At 42.5% G+C, this 16155-nt stretch overlaps 1 protein-coding gene across 1 annotated transcript in view; it reads left to right on the top strand.

The window, feature by feature from the left end:
• The window catches only part of pms1 (PMS1 homolog 1, mismatch repair system component), a 169385-nt gene that overhangs the window by 54148 nt on the left and 99082 nt on the right, over positions 1-16155 (top strand). Inside the window, exon 5 of the mRNA XM_084310426.1 lies at positions 9084-9247. Within this exon, the coding sequence (XP_084166552.1) occupies positions 9084-9247 (164 nt within the window). The remainder of the gene's footprint in view (positions 1-9083; positions 9248-16155) is intronic.

The following is a 16155-nucleotide window of genomic DNA, read 5'->3' as shown; positions in this document are numbered from 1 at the left end:
TCTGGTTCCCTATAGAGCTTGGGTCAGCACCCTCGTGGCGCGAGAGTCTCATGAAACCAACCATGAGGGAGTCGCTGGTACTATGTTGCGGATGAGGAGGAAGGCTTGGGTGGTTCAGGCTCAGCGGGTTGCAAGGAAGGTTGGGGACTGTTGCGTCTCCTGCCGGAAGACCAGAGCAAAGATGTGCCAGCAGGTTATGGCTGACCTTCCCTCTGAGCGGACTGAGCCGGCTGCCCCATTTGAGTTTACAACTCTGGATCTGTTTGGCCCATACATGGTCAGGGATGTGGTAAAGAAGAGGTCTAGGATGAAAGTCTGGGGTGTGGTGTTCTCTTGTATGGCTTCTAGAGCTATGCACGCCGATATGGTGGAGGGACTGTCCACAGAGAGCTTCATGGGCACTTACCAGAGATTCACAGCGCTCAGAGGACACCCGAAGAAAATCTGGTCAGACCGGGGCACAAACTTTGTTGGAGCTCGGCCTGCACTGAAGGAACTCTATGTTTTCCTAGAAAGTCTCGACAAGGATGAAGTAAGGGGAAAGGCTGCCAGACAAGGAACCGAGTGGATCTGGGTGTTCCACCCAGCCGACTCACCTCACAGGAATGGTGCGGCGGAAGCAGCAGTCCGCATTCTCAAGCAAGCGCTGAGTAATGTGGGAGGTGGCGGGGACCTCACAGGACTAGAGTTCCAAACTATGCTCTACATGGCAGCCAACTTATCGAATGAGAGACCGATCGGCGCCAGACTCCAGGTCCAAGATGACGCGGTAGAGGTGATCACCCCCAACACCCTGCTACTGGGGAGGGCTGGACCCACAGGGGACTCACGGAGCTACGAGTTCCAGGGCTACCCATTTGTGAGATTGAGAGCAGTCCAGACTGAAGTAAACAAGTTCTGGCAGCGGTGGAGCCAGCTTGCTGGACCAGGCTTGTTTATCAGGCCTAAGTGGCATAGTAAGGCTCGCAATGTGGCAGTCGGAGATCTTGTTTGGCTTGCCGATCAGAACGCGCTAAGGGGTCAGTTCAGACTGGGCCGGGTTGTGGAGGTGGCCCCTGACGTGAATGGGGTCGTCCGTGATGTCAAAGTGAGAACGTGCCCCAGCTGTCCAGTGGCCTCGGGCAAGCGTCCGGAAAAGATCAGCAGCGATCATAGACTCTCTATTGTCCTCAGCAGAGACGTCCGAAGACTCGTGGTGCTCTTACCTGTAGAAGAGCAATAACAGCACCCCATGAGAAGGTTGATCCGAAGATTCCACCGCCAAAGGAGAGCGGTTATTTGTTGTGGTCTCCTTGGGTCTAAAGACCAGGATACCAAGTGGGAGGTGTGCAGCTTTCTATTGTGGTGGTGGAGTTTAGGTGCACTTTAGTCTGTGTGTAAATAAGTAATGTTTTGTGGTGTTTTTTATGCTGTGCATTTATGTGAATGTTTAGTGGTAGTTGAGCTATGATTGTAATTATGTTTTCATTTTCGGATGTATGGAGGCACTGTATGCTTGATTAAAGTTGTGAATGGAGATGTAGTCATTTCACATGTGATCCAGGGATGTAGCGAGTAGTGGGCTGTAATTGGTCGAGATACGTCACGTGGTGTCAGTGAAACTGTATACAGGAAGTCGCGGGGAATTTGACAGCAGCGAAGGGAGACGATTGAGAACCGGTGAGTGGATGTGTGTAAGCGATTTGTTTTAAGAATGATAGTAGTATTGTGGTAGTTATTGATTGAATGTGTGTCTTGTTTCAAGGTTTGTAACCTGTTGGAGGAAGAATTAAAAGCTTTTTGCAACTGAGTGGCATCCTGTTCATCCCTTCACCCCAGCTGCGGGAGTAAAGCAGCACAATGACATACCATATTTGTATTGCTACAGTACTGCTCAGTACTGCTATGATGGAGACCAGAGAAAGACTTTCGTCTTGTTTACATCAGGGTCCCCCAATTTCAATTCATGGTAACATATTATATATATATAGATAGACAGTACTGCTACATCTCTATATTTATGACATACCATATTTGTATGTAACCTGAAACCTAATCTCTGACGGGGAGATGGGCGGAGCTATTTGGTGGGTGGCTGTCACTCAAAGCATTCTGCTAGTATGGGTGGAGCCAAGCCAATAATAGCCTGCTTTCATGAGGCTGAAAAATGCTGGTTTTGAGTACAAGATTAGAAATATAAAACAATGATTATTTTTGGAATAAAAATTACAGATGTGTTACATAGACTCACAGGAAGTGTGTAAAGTTGCCCAAATAGTGCTAGGAATAGCAGTGCATAACCCCTTTAAAGCATTCATTAAAACACTTATTTCCAAGGTGGTCCTTGATGGAAGACATAAAAACACAGCACATTATAGCCTACTCAACTGCAAATATTTGCTCAACTGCAAAAATGTATGCCTACTTATGTATTAGCCTACAGGGAAAAACACATTCACAACAGGCAGCAAAGTTTATTTTCAGCCAAGTATGGTAATAAGGTAACTATTAGGATATATATGGTATGGATTACTTACTCTTATAACTTATTACTATCTGTGGTAGCTCTAGTCTCCACCTACACAAATAGTTTTTGTGCTGTCCATTGATCATGCACCTTCACGTGGTAGGCACATTAACTGTAGGTCAAACTCTCCAAACAAACAAGCACACCATTGATTTAATTGCCATATAAATCACATACAAAGATCTAACTATTACTCCTCTCTGAACATGAATATCAAACAAGAAGGTGATCTATTAACTGTGTAAACCTTATGCAATATTCATCATTGATATTTGAATACTTGAAATAAGATGGAACAGCTCCACGCATTCATTGAATAAACAACTATTTGATCATTACCAGTATGGTATTGTTTAAATTGTACAGCTTTTTGCACATCTTTGTCAGGGAATTCCAACAATTCTGGACCTGAATGTACCAGTTAATTGTAATCATCTCTCTCTCCTTATGTCTAGTCAAGCCAGGTTGTGGAGGAGAGAGACAGGGATGAACAGGCTATAGACTACTTTGCCCATCCTGAGCCTGCTATGATGCAGACCGCAAGGATGGTGTACTGGTGGGTGGTGTCCGACCGGTTATGGTGGGCCGGTCTGGGCCAAAAATGCCAGGGCCGATTTTTGGTCCCAGTCCAGCCTTGAGTGGCACACACGCATTTACACACAACCTGGACCCGCCGGGAAGCAGTGGCACTAGGGGTGTAACGATGCATCGATTAATCGAAATGCATCGATTCTAATGTGACGATTCAACTGCAGCGATTTGAAAATGTTAGAATCGATTAATTTATAATTGAAATTAATAAAAAAATATCTTATTTGTGTGTATTGTTTTTATTGACCTATAGTCTATTCATGCTGAGTGAATCAGTTCCCCCAGCCACATTTGTGTATTCAAAATATTTGGGGGAATTAACTGATAGAAAATGTATCGAAAATGAATCGAATTGAATCGAATTGAATCGTGGTCAAATGAAGAGATTTCATGATGCATTGAATCGTTGCCTGAATAATCGTAATAGAAATTAATCGTTGTGAGGTCGCATCGTTACACCCCTAAGTGGCACACACACATTTACACACAACCTGGACCCGCGGGGAAGCAGTGGCACACACGCATTTACCCACAACCTGGACCCGCAGGGAAGCAGTGGCACACACACATTTACACACAACCTGGACCGCGCGGCGGAAGCAGTGGAGAGATAACTTTATGCTCCGTGTCCCTCTCTCTCCTCTCTCTCTCTCTATCTCAATCTCTGTCTGCCAGTCGCAGACTGTGGGTGACTTGTCACTCAAAGCGTTTAGCCTGAAATCCTGAGGCTGAAAAATTATGCTTTTGAGTACTTGATCAAAAATATAAAACAATGAATTTATTATATAAAAAAAAAACGTACAGATGTGTTCCATAGACTCTCAGGAATTGTGTAAAGTTGCCCAAATAGTGCAAGGAATAGCAATGCATGTCCCCTTTAAATAATAAGAATGAGTTGAATAAGAATGTTAATAAGTGAAATACTTATTATCATCAACTATCCAGTTCGTTTTTATAGTGTAACATTTGGCAACTTAAAATCATTGAACTACAGAGAGAAAGAGAGAGAAAGGGTCTCTGGTTCAGCAGCCCCTCCCATTCCTCACTGTTTGAGCTGGAGCGCATCATAACGATCTCACAAAATATGAAACTAACTTTGCCCAGAGGATTGCTGCGCTATGAGGATTAGTTTAACTGTTTTGCGACCAGAACCCTTGTTCTACGAGTCGGTGGTGGCGGGCACCTTCTTGTACGCTGTGACCTGCTGGAGCAGTGGACTGAGAGCGGGGGATGCAAACAGGCTGGATAAGCTGATCAGGAAGGCCAGTAACGTGGTAGGGGTGGAGCTGGACTCTCTAGCGGTGGTGGCGGAGAGGAGAAGCCTTGCTAGCCTCTATGCCATCAGGGACAACAACCCCTCCCACCCACTATACACAGACTTGGCTGACAGAAGGAGACTATAAGACTCCCAAGATGTAGCACTGAACGGCACCGGAAGTCCTTCATTCCGACAGCCATCAGACTCTATAACGCATCACTGTGCCTCACTGCATCACTGAACACAGGGTGACGGTAATATCAAATCTTCCTGGACTTTTACTTTACTCTTAAATCGACACTGTACAATTCCACAGTTTTTACTGTACACAATCATACTGTATATTTCTGTATATTTTTACTGTATTTTATATTGGAATGTATATCCCGGACCGTATTTTATTCTCTTAGTCTTATTTTTATTCTTATTTGTGACTTTTGTTTACTACCTAAATGTTTACTGTGAGCGATCTGTAGTGCCAAATTTACATCGGGATGAATAAAGTATTTCAATTCTATTAGTTGACATTAGCAGTCATTGAACTGTCAGAGGGCCAAGGCAACACTGCACACTAGATATCTTGATTTTGATAAACTACCATTAAAATACACACACTGGGATCTGTCTGACAAGTAACTATCCATCCAGCTGACTGCTGCTGTATTGAAACATATGCAGCAATTCCTTTCTATAATAGTTCATGGTCAATTACATCGAAGGCAGCGCTGAAGTCCAATAAGACTGCACCTACTGTATAATATTTGTATCATCAATGTGGCTCAGCTAGTCAGTCATTTGTGTTAAGGCAGTGCTGGTTGAGTGGCCCTCTTTATAAGCATGTTGGAACTCAATTCAGAATCAAGGTTGTTGACAGAAAAGTGTAGACAAGTTTTTCCATAAGTTTACTTGGAGTCGGGAGAATACTAATTGGTCTACTGTTAGCCCAGTTGAAGGTAATCCTGTTGTTCTTAGATATTGGGATTCTTTTATCAGCCATCAGCCGATATTATACCCTTTTTTTTTTAGCCTACCATCAGCCGATATACCCTTTTTAGCCTACTATCAGCCAATATAATACCCTTTTTTAGCCTACTATCAGCTGATATTATACACTTTTTATACCCTGCTATTGAATGGACTGAGAGAAAACCAAGCAGAACGGTAGATCGTGCAGTGACCAAATTACCACCCTCAGGATCATCATCGAGCAATCCATAGAATGGCATGCACCTAGGGCGGTTAGGTGGCGTAGCGGAGATTGCGTTCGTCACCAACCCCGAAGCTGTGAGCTGGATTCGCCTGTTCGAATCCGGGGTTGTCACCAGCTTGGCTGGCCGTTCACACTAATACAATTGGCTGTATTAGAGGGTGGGAGAAGCTGTCGGGGTGGGTCCGGGTCGTTGTAAACAGCGACTCCTACAGTTCGGTCGGGGCGTCTGCTAAGTGCGGATAGGACCTGAGTGGGATAGTGTGATCCTTCCACACGCTACGCCCTCTCGGGGAGGATCCGCGCTGCCGGGTGAAAAGAAGCGGTTGATTGGCTGGACGTGTGTCGGAGGAAGCACGTGGTAGCCTCCACTCTCCCAGATGATCTGACTGTGGGGGGTAAGTGCGCAGCGACCAGGAAGGGATTGGGAATTGGCATACGACTAACATTGGGATGGGAGAAAATCGGAGGAAAATGGAGGGGGAAAAAGATAAAAAGAAAAAAATAATGGCATGCACCTGTCTGTCAATTTCATCCATTTTGAAAAGGCATTCAATAGTGTAGACAGCGAGCTGCTTTGGAAACTCATGGCACACTATGGAATCCCTAAAAAATACAGCAGCATAATCCAGAACATGTATCAGGACATGAAATGCCAAATGTTACATGACTGATGTGCACGAGAACACTTCAAAGTGCTCACCGGCGTGAAACAGGGCTGCCTACTTTTCCCCTTCCTCTTCCTCCTATGCATCGACTGGATCATGAGACAAACCACTACCAATAAGAAGACTGGCATCCAGTGGAGTCTAACAGAGCACCTCGAAGACCTGGGCCCTCATTCATCAATAGTGTGCGTAGAACATTTCTATTTCCACACGTAAGCACGGAATGTAGAACTAGTGTACGCACAGGGAAGTCGGGATTCATCACACGGTGCGTAAGCAGGCTCTATGCTCCTCCGTGTTGATGAATACCACTTTGTTCTACCGTCAATGCTCGTGCATGATTATCCATATATGGTCATGAAAATGAGGAAACACCCCCCATGGGATGTGAAATAATGGACTGACCCGAGCGGGACTCTGAGAAACTCCATGGAGAATTCACTGCTGTCGAACCAAGAAGACACTATCGCGTATTATGGGATAAATAAAAGGCGGATTTGTAAACGGTGATGTCAGATATCAACGGCTCCTTAAGACCATTGCTGCAATTCTGCCTGGACAGCTCAAAATACTAATAAAGACCGTTCGTTGACCACTGTTTGGCGTTGGTTGTGTGTCATTATAACCGTGCTGTAATATGAATGCCTTTATTAGTTGTGTTCGATTGGCTATATGATTGTTAGAGGCATCTATTTTGTTGTCGGCTAATAAAGACCGCGCTGGTATATGACTGCCTTTTCCCGTGTTGTTTGATTAATACCCAGGGCCAGGGATTAAAGTTCTCCTCAATTTTATTCCAAATCGCGATGGATCTCCCGTCAATTTTCTACCTGCTGCATATGATTTCTAGAGGCATACTAATCTATTTTGATGTCAGTATTGGGTAGCCTATATAAACAATAATAGAGATCATATACAAGAACAATGAATCTCACTGCATGTATGATGTAGCCTGCCTTTCAATACATGAACTTGAATTCCATCATGTTTGTGTGCGGGACTCACAAGGCTGTTGTCACAATGGGTGGTACCGGTACAGTAATAATTACAGTCCACACAATATCACGATCCATGCCATAGCCTATGTTCTATTAGGACATGATCTGTGACTACAAATGTTCTAGAATGTTTGAAGATATCATACTCTGACAGCATGCCTATGATCAACAAAAACGCGAACTTGAATCCCATCGTACATATACATAGTCTGTCCACTATAGTGTCATTGCAATGCGTTTTCTATTCTTTCTTATACAGTAAAAAGGGGGAAGAACACTATATTCATATGACTTGTATTCTGCTTACAGCTTCGAAATTCCACTTGTTTCGTTTAACGTAAAGCCTTTTATTTTAAATATAATCAAAACGTTCCTGTGTTTCTGCGGTCTGCGCAAAATAATAACGAGTTGAGCTTTATGATTAATTGAAAATGGGGGACCCTGATGTAAACAAGACGAAAGTTGGTCTGCATCCCCAATTAACAATTGTATGTACTGAGCTGTACTCTACTGTACCCATTCTGCAATCTGTTAATAAACTTTTCAATCAATCAAGCTACGCGGAGCGCAGTCAGTCAGTAGCCTACACCCCGTATATTCCGATAACGCTATATAAACCATTCTGCATTCATTGTGAGAGAAAGATCTATTATTCCAAATGCTATTTATAGGGTTTTGACCATAATTACACTACTGTTGCTATTTTACAATGAACTATAATGAACTACGGTTCGTACAGAACATGCCAGTGTTATTATGCACAGAAGCTCATTTCCTTGTTGTAATAATATATTCTACCACTGGGCGCCAGGTACGCCTGGTCTGACATGTGCGTAGATGTAAGCACGGAGTCAAGTTCAAATCGAAATTGATGAATCCCACTCTTTGCTTAGAAATGATCGTACGCACAGGGTAAGCACAGATCTGTGCGTAGAACACGTTGATGAATGAGGGCCCAGCTGGACTTTGCGGATGACATCGCACTAGTCTCACACAACCACCAACAGATGCAAGACAAAACCCAGCTCCTAGAAACAACTGCAGCTGGACTTGGGCTCAAAATAAATGGACCAAAAACTCAAGTAATCAGAGTCAATAATAAAAGCACGAACCTCTTAACCATCAGGGGCCAGACACGGAAGAGATTAACAAATTTACATACTTGGGTAGTGTTATAGCTGTGGATGGCGGGACTGAGGAAGACGTAAGGACAAGAATAGGAAAAGCAAGAGCAACATTCAACATGTTAAACAAGATCTGGAAAACCCGAAACATCAAACTCAACACCAAGCTCAAAATCCTAAACTCCAACGTCAAATCCGTACTGCTATATGGCTCTGAAACCTGGAAAACCACCACTAACATCATCAATAAACTGCAGACCTTCATCAACCATTGTTTGAGACGTATCCTCAGGATCTTCTGGCCAAACACAATCACCAACATCAAGCTGTGGGAATGCACCAAGCAAGAATCAGTGGAGGTCCAGCTGACCAGGAGAAAATGGAGCTGGATTGGGCACACACTTCGAAGACACAAAACCGCAATAACTAAACGGGCATTAACCTGTAACCCACAAGGCAAGCGAGGCAGAGGAAGACCCAAAAACACCCGGAGAAGAGACACTGAGCAGGAACTCAAGACGAGGGGACTGACGTGGAAACAGCTGGAGAGGATGGCTCAAGACAGACGGGGTGGAAACTTTTCATCAATGGCCTATGTTCCGAAAGGAATAAAAGGCCTAAGTAAGTAAGTAATACCCTGCTATTGGCCGATATTCCATAACAGTTATCTGTTCAGTGCATCCCTACTGAGAATAATGGTAACACTAATGCCATGACCGTCTTTTCTTCAGGCACCACGGTGGCTGTGCTGCGGCTGTTTAAGAATCTCCCAGTGAGGAGGCAGTACTACGCCACCTCCAAGAAGTGCAAAGAGGAAGTGAAGAAAGTGCAGGACCTCCTGATAGCCTATGCTGTAGTGAAACCTGACCTGCGGCTCACCTTCACTCACAACAAGGTACCACCAGCTCTCCGCTTACATGTCTGACTCGTGATGACAAGAAACAAGTCGGTGGTCAGAAGGGAAACGAGTATTCAGCTTATCTCAAGCCCACCTTCTTTTCTTGATCCTCCAATCGCAACTGTGAACAGTTGTGATTAGAGGATCAAAAAAAGATTATATAAGATTGTATTATCTAGAATTGTGTTTTTTCATGGCGGGCAAGTCTTTTCCACCAAAGAACCATGAACCCCCCCCCCCCCCACACACACACACACACCTTGCTATAGACCTGGGGAATCACGTGATCGTTTACATTTTTATATGGTCTTTTACCATAGGAGTTTTTCAAGGTAGTGGTTTTATATGGTTCCACTTATTCAATTGGTCTGACATTTGACGGGAGCAGAGTTAAGCATAGTTAAATGAGACCTACATCTTTATATTTGACAAAAACAAGAAAGAAGTCATGGGTACAAGACTGTGTACCTAATGCAATTTAATCTTTACTTATTACTTACTTACTTACTGCATTTGACGACCAGTCTTGAGTGAACGCTGCAGAGCTGAGAGGATGACGTTACGAAAACAAAGTAGTCAAAAACGACAGAATACACTATTGGAATCATATACTCATGATTACCTGGCTCGTTTGTTCTTAGTGTTCATGTTTTGAAAGTTTTATTCATAGCTACAATGAAAACAAAGATGGCGGGTGAATGCCCCAAAAACAAACAAGAATGACCCGGAATGACAAGAACGTCAAAGTAGTTGTGCTCTTGTGATTGATAGAAGTTTGCAGAGGCATAGTTACCATGGAAATGAGTAAAGATTACGATATAAACACATTCTCTCAAAGATTAAGTTAAAACATTTACCATTATTGGTTTTAACAGTATAAGAATCAAAGAATATATACTTCCATCAAAGATTATGAACCTACACAACACGGTTTGGCTGTAATACTTCAAATAGTTTTGATCTTCAATGGGTGGCTACAATGGGGGGAAATCACAGGTGGAACCTTTACTCCTCGGGTCTATACAGACTGATTCTAGAACAGTTGTTAAAACATCTTGCTGGAGTGCCTGACGTGTGGAAGGCTTCATCCCTGCTTTAAACCGAGCCCTGTAGTACATTTCCATACTGCAGCCACAAGGTGTCCTCATAAGTCTACCAATGTCTCTCACGTCCCACAGGTCTTGGCTTGCAATCACTGTCAAGGTTCCAGTAGTAGTGTTGACAGTTAGGTGTAGGGATGGGTATCGTTAGGATTTTATCGATACTACTACTCTTATCGATACTGCTTAACGGTTCGGTACTTTATCGATACTCTTATCGATTCTTTTTGATTCTTTTGCAAGAAAAAAAACCAATTAATTAAGAACAGAATCGACATTGCTTTATTATTCTTTTATATAACTATATAAATATAAATACATATTATTTCTTCAGCAGCAATAGCAGCAGCAATGTTTTAAATGTGTCTGAATTATAGACTTTTTATAATTAACAACAAATGTAAGATAAAAAAGTTGGAGTCATACAATCAGGGCTGTACGCTAAGCTTTTTCACTAGGGGCACACTTGCCCCTAAATGAGAAATTTAGGGGCAAAAAAGATTTTTTAGGGGCAAATTTTTTAATTATTTATATCGATTTTTATTTATTTATTTTTTTTACTTTGACCAGTCAGCTGGTTCTTTTCGCGTTTATCGCTTTTTCTGGTCAAGTATGACCAACAGAAACAGGTTGAATGGGGGTATAGATGGGGGGAAAGACACTCTGAGAAAGTACGGCTTGTCCGGGAGTCGAACTCGCTACCCCAGATCCGTGACGCGCACGGTTGTCCCCGACGCCGAAATAGCGTTCGAGGTACGCGGTGAGCTACTGGAGCTCCCCTATATCGATTGTTTTTGATTAAAAAAAAAAAGATTTTTTTTTTTATTTTATATCATTTTTTTTTAAATAAAATATATATATTATATAATCATACTTGTAGTTGTATTATCTGCGAGACATCGCCACCACGCAACAAGTCAAAATGCTCGCTATATGCAACCAGCTCCACTGTCTGTGTGTACTCGAGTAGCCTCCAGCTACGGCCAGGATTCTCTGGAGTTGCAGCTGGACCCTATACTGTAGCCTCCAGCTACGGCCAGGATTCTCCGGCGCTGCAGCTGGACCCTATTGACTATATTCAGCGTGCCCTCAGCTCGAATACGCATCGACTCAGTGTTATAAGACATTGATATCAGGAGCTATCTGAACTATTTAGTTTAATGGGACATTTCGTTTTGAACAGTAAGCTAACGCGAGCTATCATGCACTACTAGCAATTGTTGATATCAGTAGCTAGCCGGCTCGCAGGATCACCGAGGTAGTGTCCCACTAGAGACTAGTGTTTACAACAGCCACGGGTGCGGGAGGGAGGAGGAGCAGCAGACGCCGCAGCTCTCTCCGTGTGTCTGAGTTCAGTTCAGTTCGGCTCACTATAGGAGGTTGAACGCGTCGAAAATATGAAGCAATACTAACTTTACTTTTCTTCATAGCTAAATCAGACAGTCAGCCAGTCTATCAGAGTGAGTGCTCAGTCGATTGTTCCCGCTGATCATACCTGCTGAGTGCTCACTGCTCAGCTCGCGTGAGTGACGGCATCCCGTCATCACGCGCCTTGGATAATTTAGGAGTGAAATGCGAATGCAAGGCTTGAAAGCACTACTCGCAAGCCCGCCCCCAGATAATATTTACCAATCGCAACGGCCAATTAAAGGGGCAATTCGCGACCATCTTGTCGCACTGTACAGCCCTGACAATACTATTTTGATTGACAGTCGATCTGCCAATTACATCACACCGCTTGCACCCACCTCTTCTTCTTACCACCAATCGGAAGCTCTCGTTCGTTTATTTACTTCCGGATTGTCAGCCATTATTCTACTCGGAGCCAGCTCAGGCTAATAACGTTAGCTCCCCGCCAGCCACATTGACAAGTACCAGCGCTTATACATTACTGGCAAATGTCTTGTTGCACTTGTGGCAACGAGCGTTGTCCACATCGACTTTAGTCAAATAGACCCAGACTTTTGAACGTTTCGTTCTGTCCGCCATGATGAGAGCAGAGCTGTCTGTACTCTGTAGCCTACAACAGCACCCGTGTGTGTGTGTGTGTGTGAGTGAGTGTGTGTGTGAGCACAGCACAGCCCGCTCCTCGCGCAGGCAGAGAGAGACAGAGGGAGGAGAGATATAGAAAACGGCCAACAAGATTAGTTTGCGACGTTTAAATTTCTCAAAAAAAAACTCCATACTTTCTCGAGTACCGATAGCAGTACCGATGACGTCGGAGCTTATAAATACTCCGGTCTTTTCTAATATAGTACCGGTTCCCGTTTAGAACCGGGGTCCGGGGGTCATTCCTAGTTAGGTGTCATGTTGTTTGAGGTATATCTGGGGGAAATGTCAAGAAGCGTGATTAACAAGATAGCCAGATAACTGAAAAACTGAAAATATGTGCATTGTTTATTTTTGAAAAACTTTATATACCCTCTGCCCCCCCCCCCCCCCCCCCCCCCGGATAAAAAGCTAGTAACACTGTTTTGTCACCCAGCGTGTCACTACCTTACACTCATGTGGTAGGCTTTATTACGGTGTCTTCACCCCACTAGTTCATTGGGCATCGATGTCTTTTGGCCAGAAAGTGTTTGAGATCCGACTAGGTTGTTGCACGGCTCCCTTTGATAATTTTCTCCCTTTTGATAATTGTGTTCAGTGCTGTAAGGCATTTCCAGTGTTTCTCGGTTTACCCCGTGAGACAGACAGCCAGTTCTGTAATCAGGAAGTATTACATTTAATTTAACAATTAAAGTTAAATCAACTAAATTGTTTTGTTGATGCTGCACAACTGGAATGGATTAAAAGCTACATACTGGTATCAATAATATATTACTGTAAATAATAGGGCTAGATATAATGGGACACCTGATACATGGCCAATATTTTCTTCAATTTTTGTATTAGCCAAATATTGGTGTTGATGTGTTCACAGATATGAATGAATGAATGAATGAAAAGTTTATTTCTTGGACATGTTGTTCTTCTTATTTCTTCAAACAACTCAGTGTCTTGATCCGTCAGACCAAACAATCATAACAACAAATTAAAAAAATCCTTAAAGAAAAAAAAAGAAAAAACAGGAATTATAAACAAAAGAGCAATGTGTTTGGTTGGCAGACATGTCCAAAAAAAGGAGTAGATGGAAGCTTAGCTTATTGATCCCTACCCCCTTACATTTGTATTTGTTCCCACATTAATATTAATAGAATTTACATAATTTAGTATATTACAATATAGAATATTATTTTTACTTATATTAAAAGTTTACAATAAAAAACATGATTCACTTGACAGCAGTGAATATAGTACATCACTACATACACAATATAACATAATTTTGTTTATCCTCACTACTCATTTCTGTATTTTTCTAATGTGTATTTTTTAACTGCTTTTTAAATTGTGCCACATGTTTACTCAGTTTGATGTAATTGGGTAAATTATTCCACAACTTCACTCCACACACGATATGCACATGCTTTTCAGCGTGGTGTGTACCATTGGTTGTTTGAGATTCCCTCTCCCTCTTAAATTATATTCACCTTCCCTGTCTCTGAACCATTTTTGAATGTTGCCTGGGATTAGCTTGTATCTGGCTTTGTATACAATGAGGGCAGTTTTGTAATCCACTAGGTCCATACATTTCAATGCTTGTAGCTTTATAAATAAGTTATTGGTGTGTTCATAATATCCTAAATTGTTGATTATTCTTATTGCTTTTTTTTGGATGGTGCATATTGGCTGTAGAGTGCTTTTGTAGGTATTACCCCACACCTCCGCACAGTAGCTCATATATGGTAGGAAGAGTGTACAGTACAGTGTATACAGTGTTTTTTGGTTTAGAATGTGTCTTATCTTGCATAAAACACCAACACTCTGTGCCAATTTAGTCCTGACATATTTGATATGAGGTTTCCAGTTGAGTTGGTGGTCTATTATCACACCCAGAAATGTATTCTCAAATACCCTCTCCAGTTTAATACTATCAATCCTTAGTTCAACCGGTGTATTTACTTGTATATCACGTTTACCAAATACAATGAATTTGTTTTTTTTAATATTTAATGATAATTTATTTACATCAAACCACACTTTCAGCTTGGTTAGCTCAGCTGCGACATCCTTTAAAAGCATTTGGAGGTTCTCTCCCTCACAGAAGACATTTGTATCGTCAGCAAAAATTACATTTTTCAATATTTTAGAAGCATTACCTATATCATTTATGTACAGTATGAATAGTTTCGGGCCCAGAATTGACCCTTGCGGCACACCACAGATTATGTTTGACTGAGTGGACCTGTACTCCCCCAACTGCACAAACTGTTGTCTTTGTTCTAAGTAACTCTTTAACCATTTGAGCCCTACTCCTCTGATCCCATACCTTTCCAGATACTGTTGCATGTTTATAAAGGTGCACAATGTATATGTTTCATCCATCAAGATTATGATAATTACACTACCAGCAGGGTTGATAAAAAATGTAATGCAGTTTGATAAGGAGGTGATTCAGTCTGTTGTTCAATCTAAAGTAAGAAATCAACCATCAGAGAATGTATTTGGGCTCATACAAGAAACATTAATATATTCATATTTGTTCTAAAAATGTACAGTGTCTTCAGATGCAACAGTTGGGATTGGAGGATAAAAAAAAGAGGGCAGGGCTTAATATAGGTCAATTAGGCCATGTCGAATTATGATTGGGTTTTAAATTGTCCTTCCATCGTCATGTCCGTGCTGGGTAAGGCAGGTATCCTGTACTAACCCCATCTTTTTTATTTTGAAAGTGAGGATGTCTCCTGAAACTTAAGACTGTTCCATTCATCCATTTGGTCAGAAGACCTTGTAACGGTGCATGCAAGAAGTACAGAGAAATGGAACGATACCGCAAACTTAAGAATACAGAGATGAAATGCAAAGTATTTTTCATTCACTGAACTTCTGTTGATGCCCTGCTCCCACAGCTACTGCATAACTGTTGGCTTGCCCTCTGTGCAACGATGCCTAGCCGATTCAGAGCTTGAATTTGGCCAATTATGAGGTATGAGTAAGCTGCTAAACACAGCTGCAGACCTAGCCTCCCAATCTGTTTCAGGCTGTGGCCAGTTTACGCACAAGTAGGGAACGGGGGTCAGAGAAGGGACGGGGGTAATGGGTGAGTCAGGGGAGGGGGGGGGGGCACACGACCGCCATATACCTTTCGTTGAAATCAATTCTGGAGCTCGTCAGGGGAGGGTAGTGAGCCCCCGTTTTGTGCCTATCAGCACTCGGTAGCCCGTATCCCGTGTCTCGAACTTTGCTCTTCGGCCTGTGTCGTGTTTCACAGCTTCTCCAGGAACTGTTTACAGGAGTGATCCGTTTACACGGGCCCGATTGCATATTTCATAGCTGAGACGCGCTCTGCCGCGGGGCCATGCCTTCAGAAATCAACACCCAGGAGATATACTCATCGTGGGACACCAACGACAGGCGCGCCCGGGGGTGTGAAAATATGTACCCCGATGTTTTGCTTAAAAAATCTCACACTTGTATCCACTTTTAACTTTAAAGAAAAGAGTGATTTGTGATTCTCAACCAATGCAGTACAATTCTGTTTTATATATACCGTATATATATATAATATATATATTAATGTGTGGGTGGGTGGTGTGTGTGTGTAAGAATTTCTCTAAATATAGAATTGTGTTAAATGTGCGCTAGCATCTAGTTCTGTCATATTTTTCATAACTGAATAAACAATTGTTTGAAGATTGAAAGCTGCCTGCAAATGTATAATTTAGTTGTTGTTGTTAAGTTATACTTTATTAATCCCAGTGG

The sequence above is a fragment of the Notolepis coatsorum genome (genome assembly GCF_963971535.1).
Source record: "Notolepis coatsorum genome assembly, chromosome: 3".
In the NCBI taxonomy this organism is placed as follows: domain Eukaryota; kingdom Metazoa; phylum Chordata; class Actinopteri; order Aulopiformes; family Paralepididae; genus Notolepis; species Notolepis coatsorum.
The sequence above is the reverse complement of the archived record's forward strand: the minus strand, read 5'-3'. Positions and strand labels throughout refer to the sequence as shown.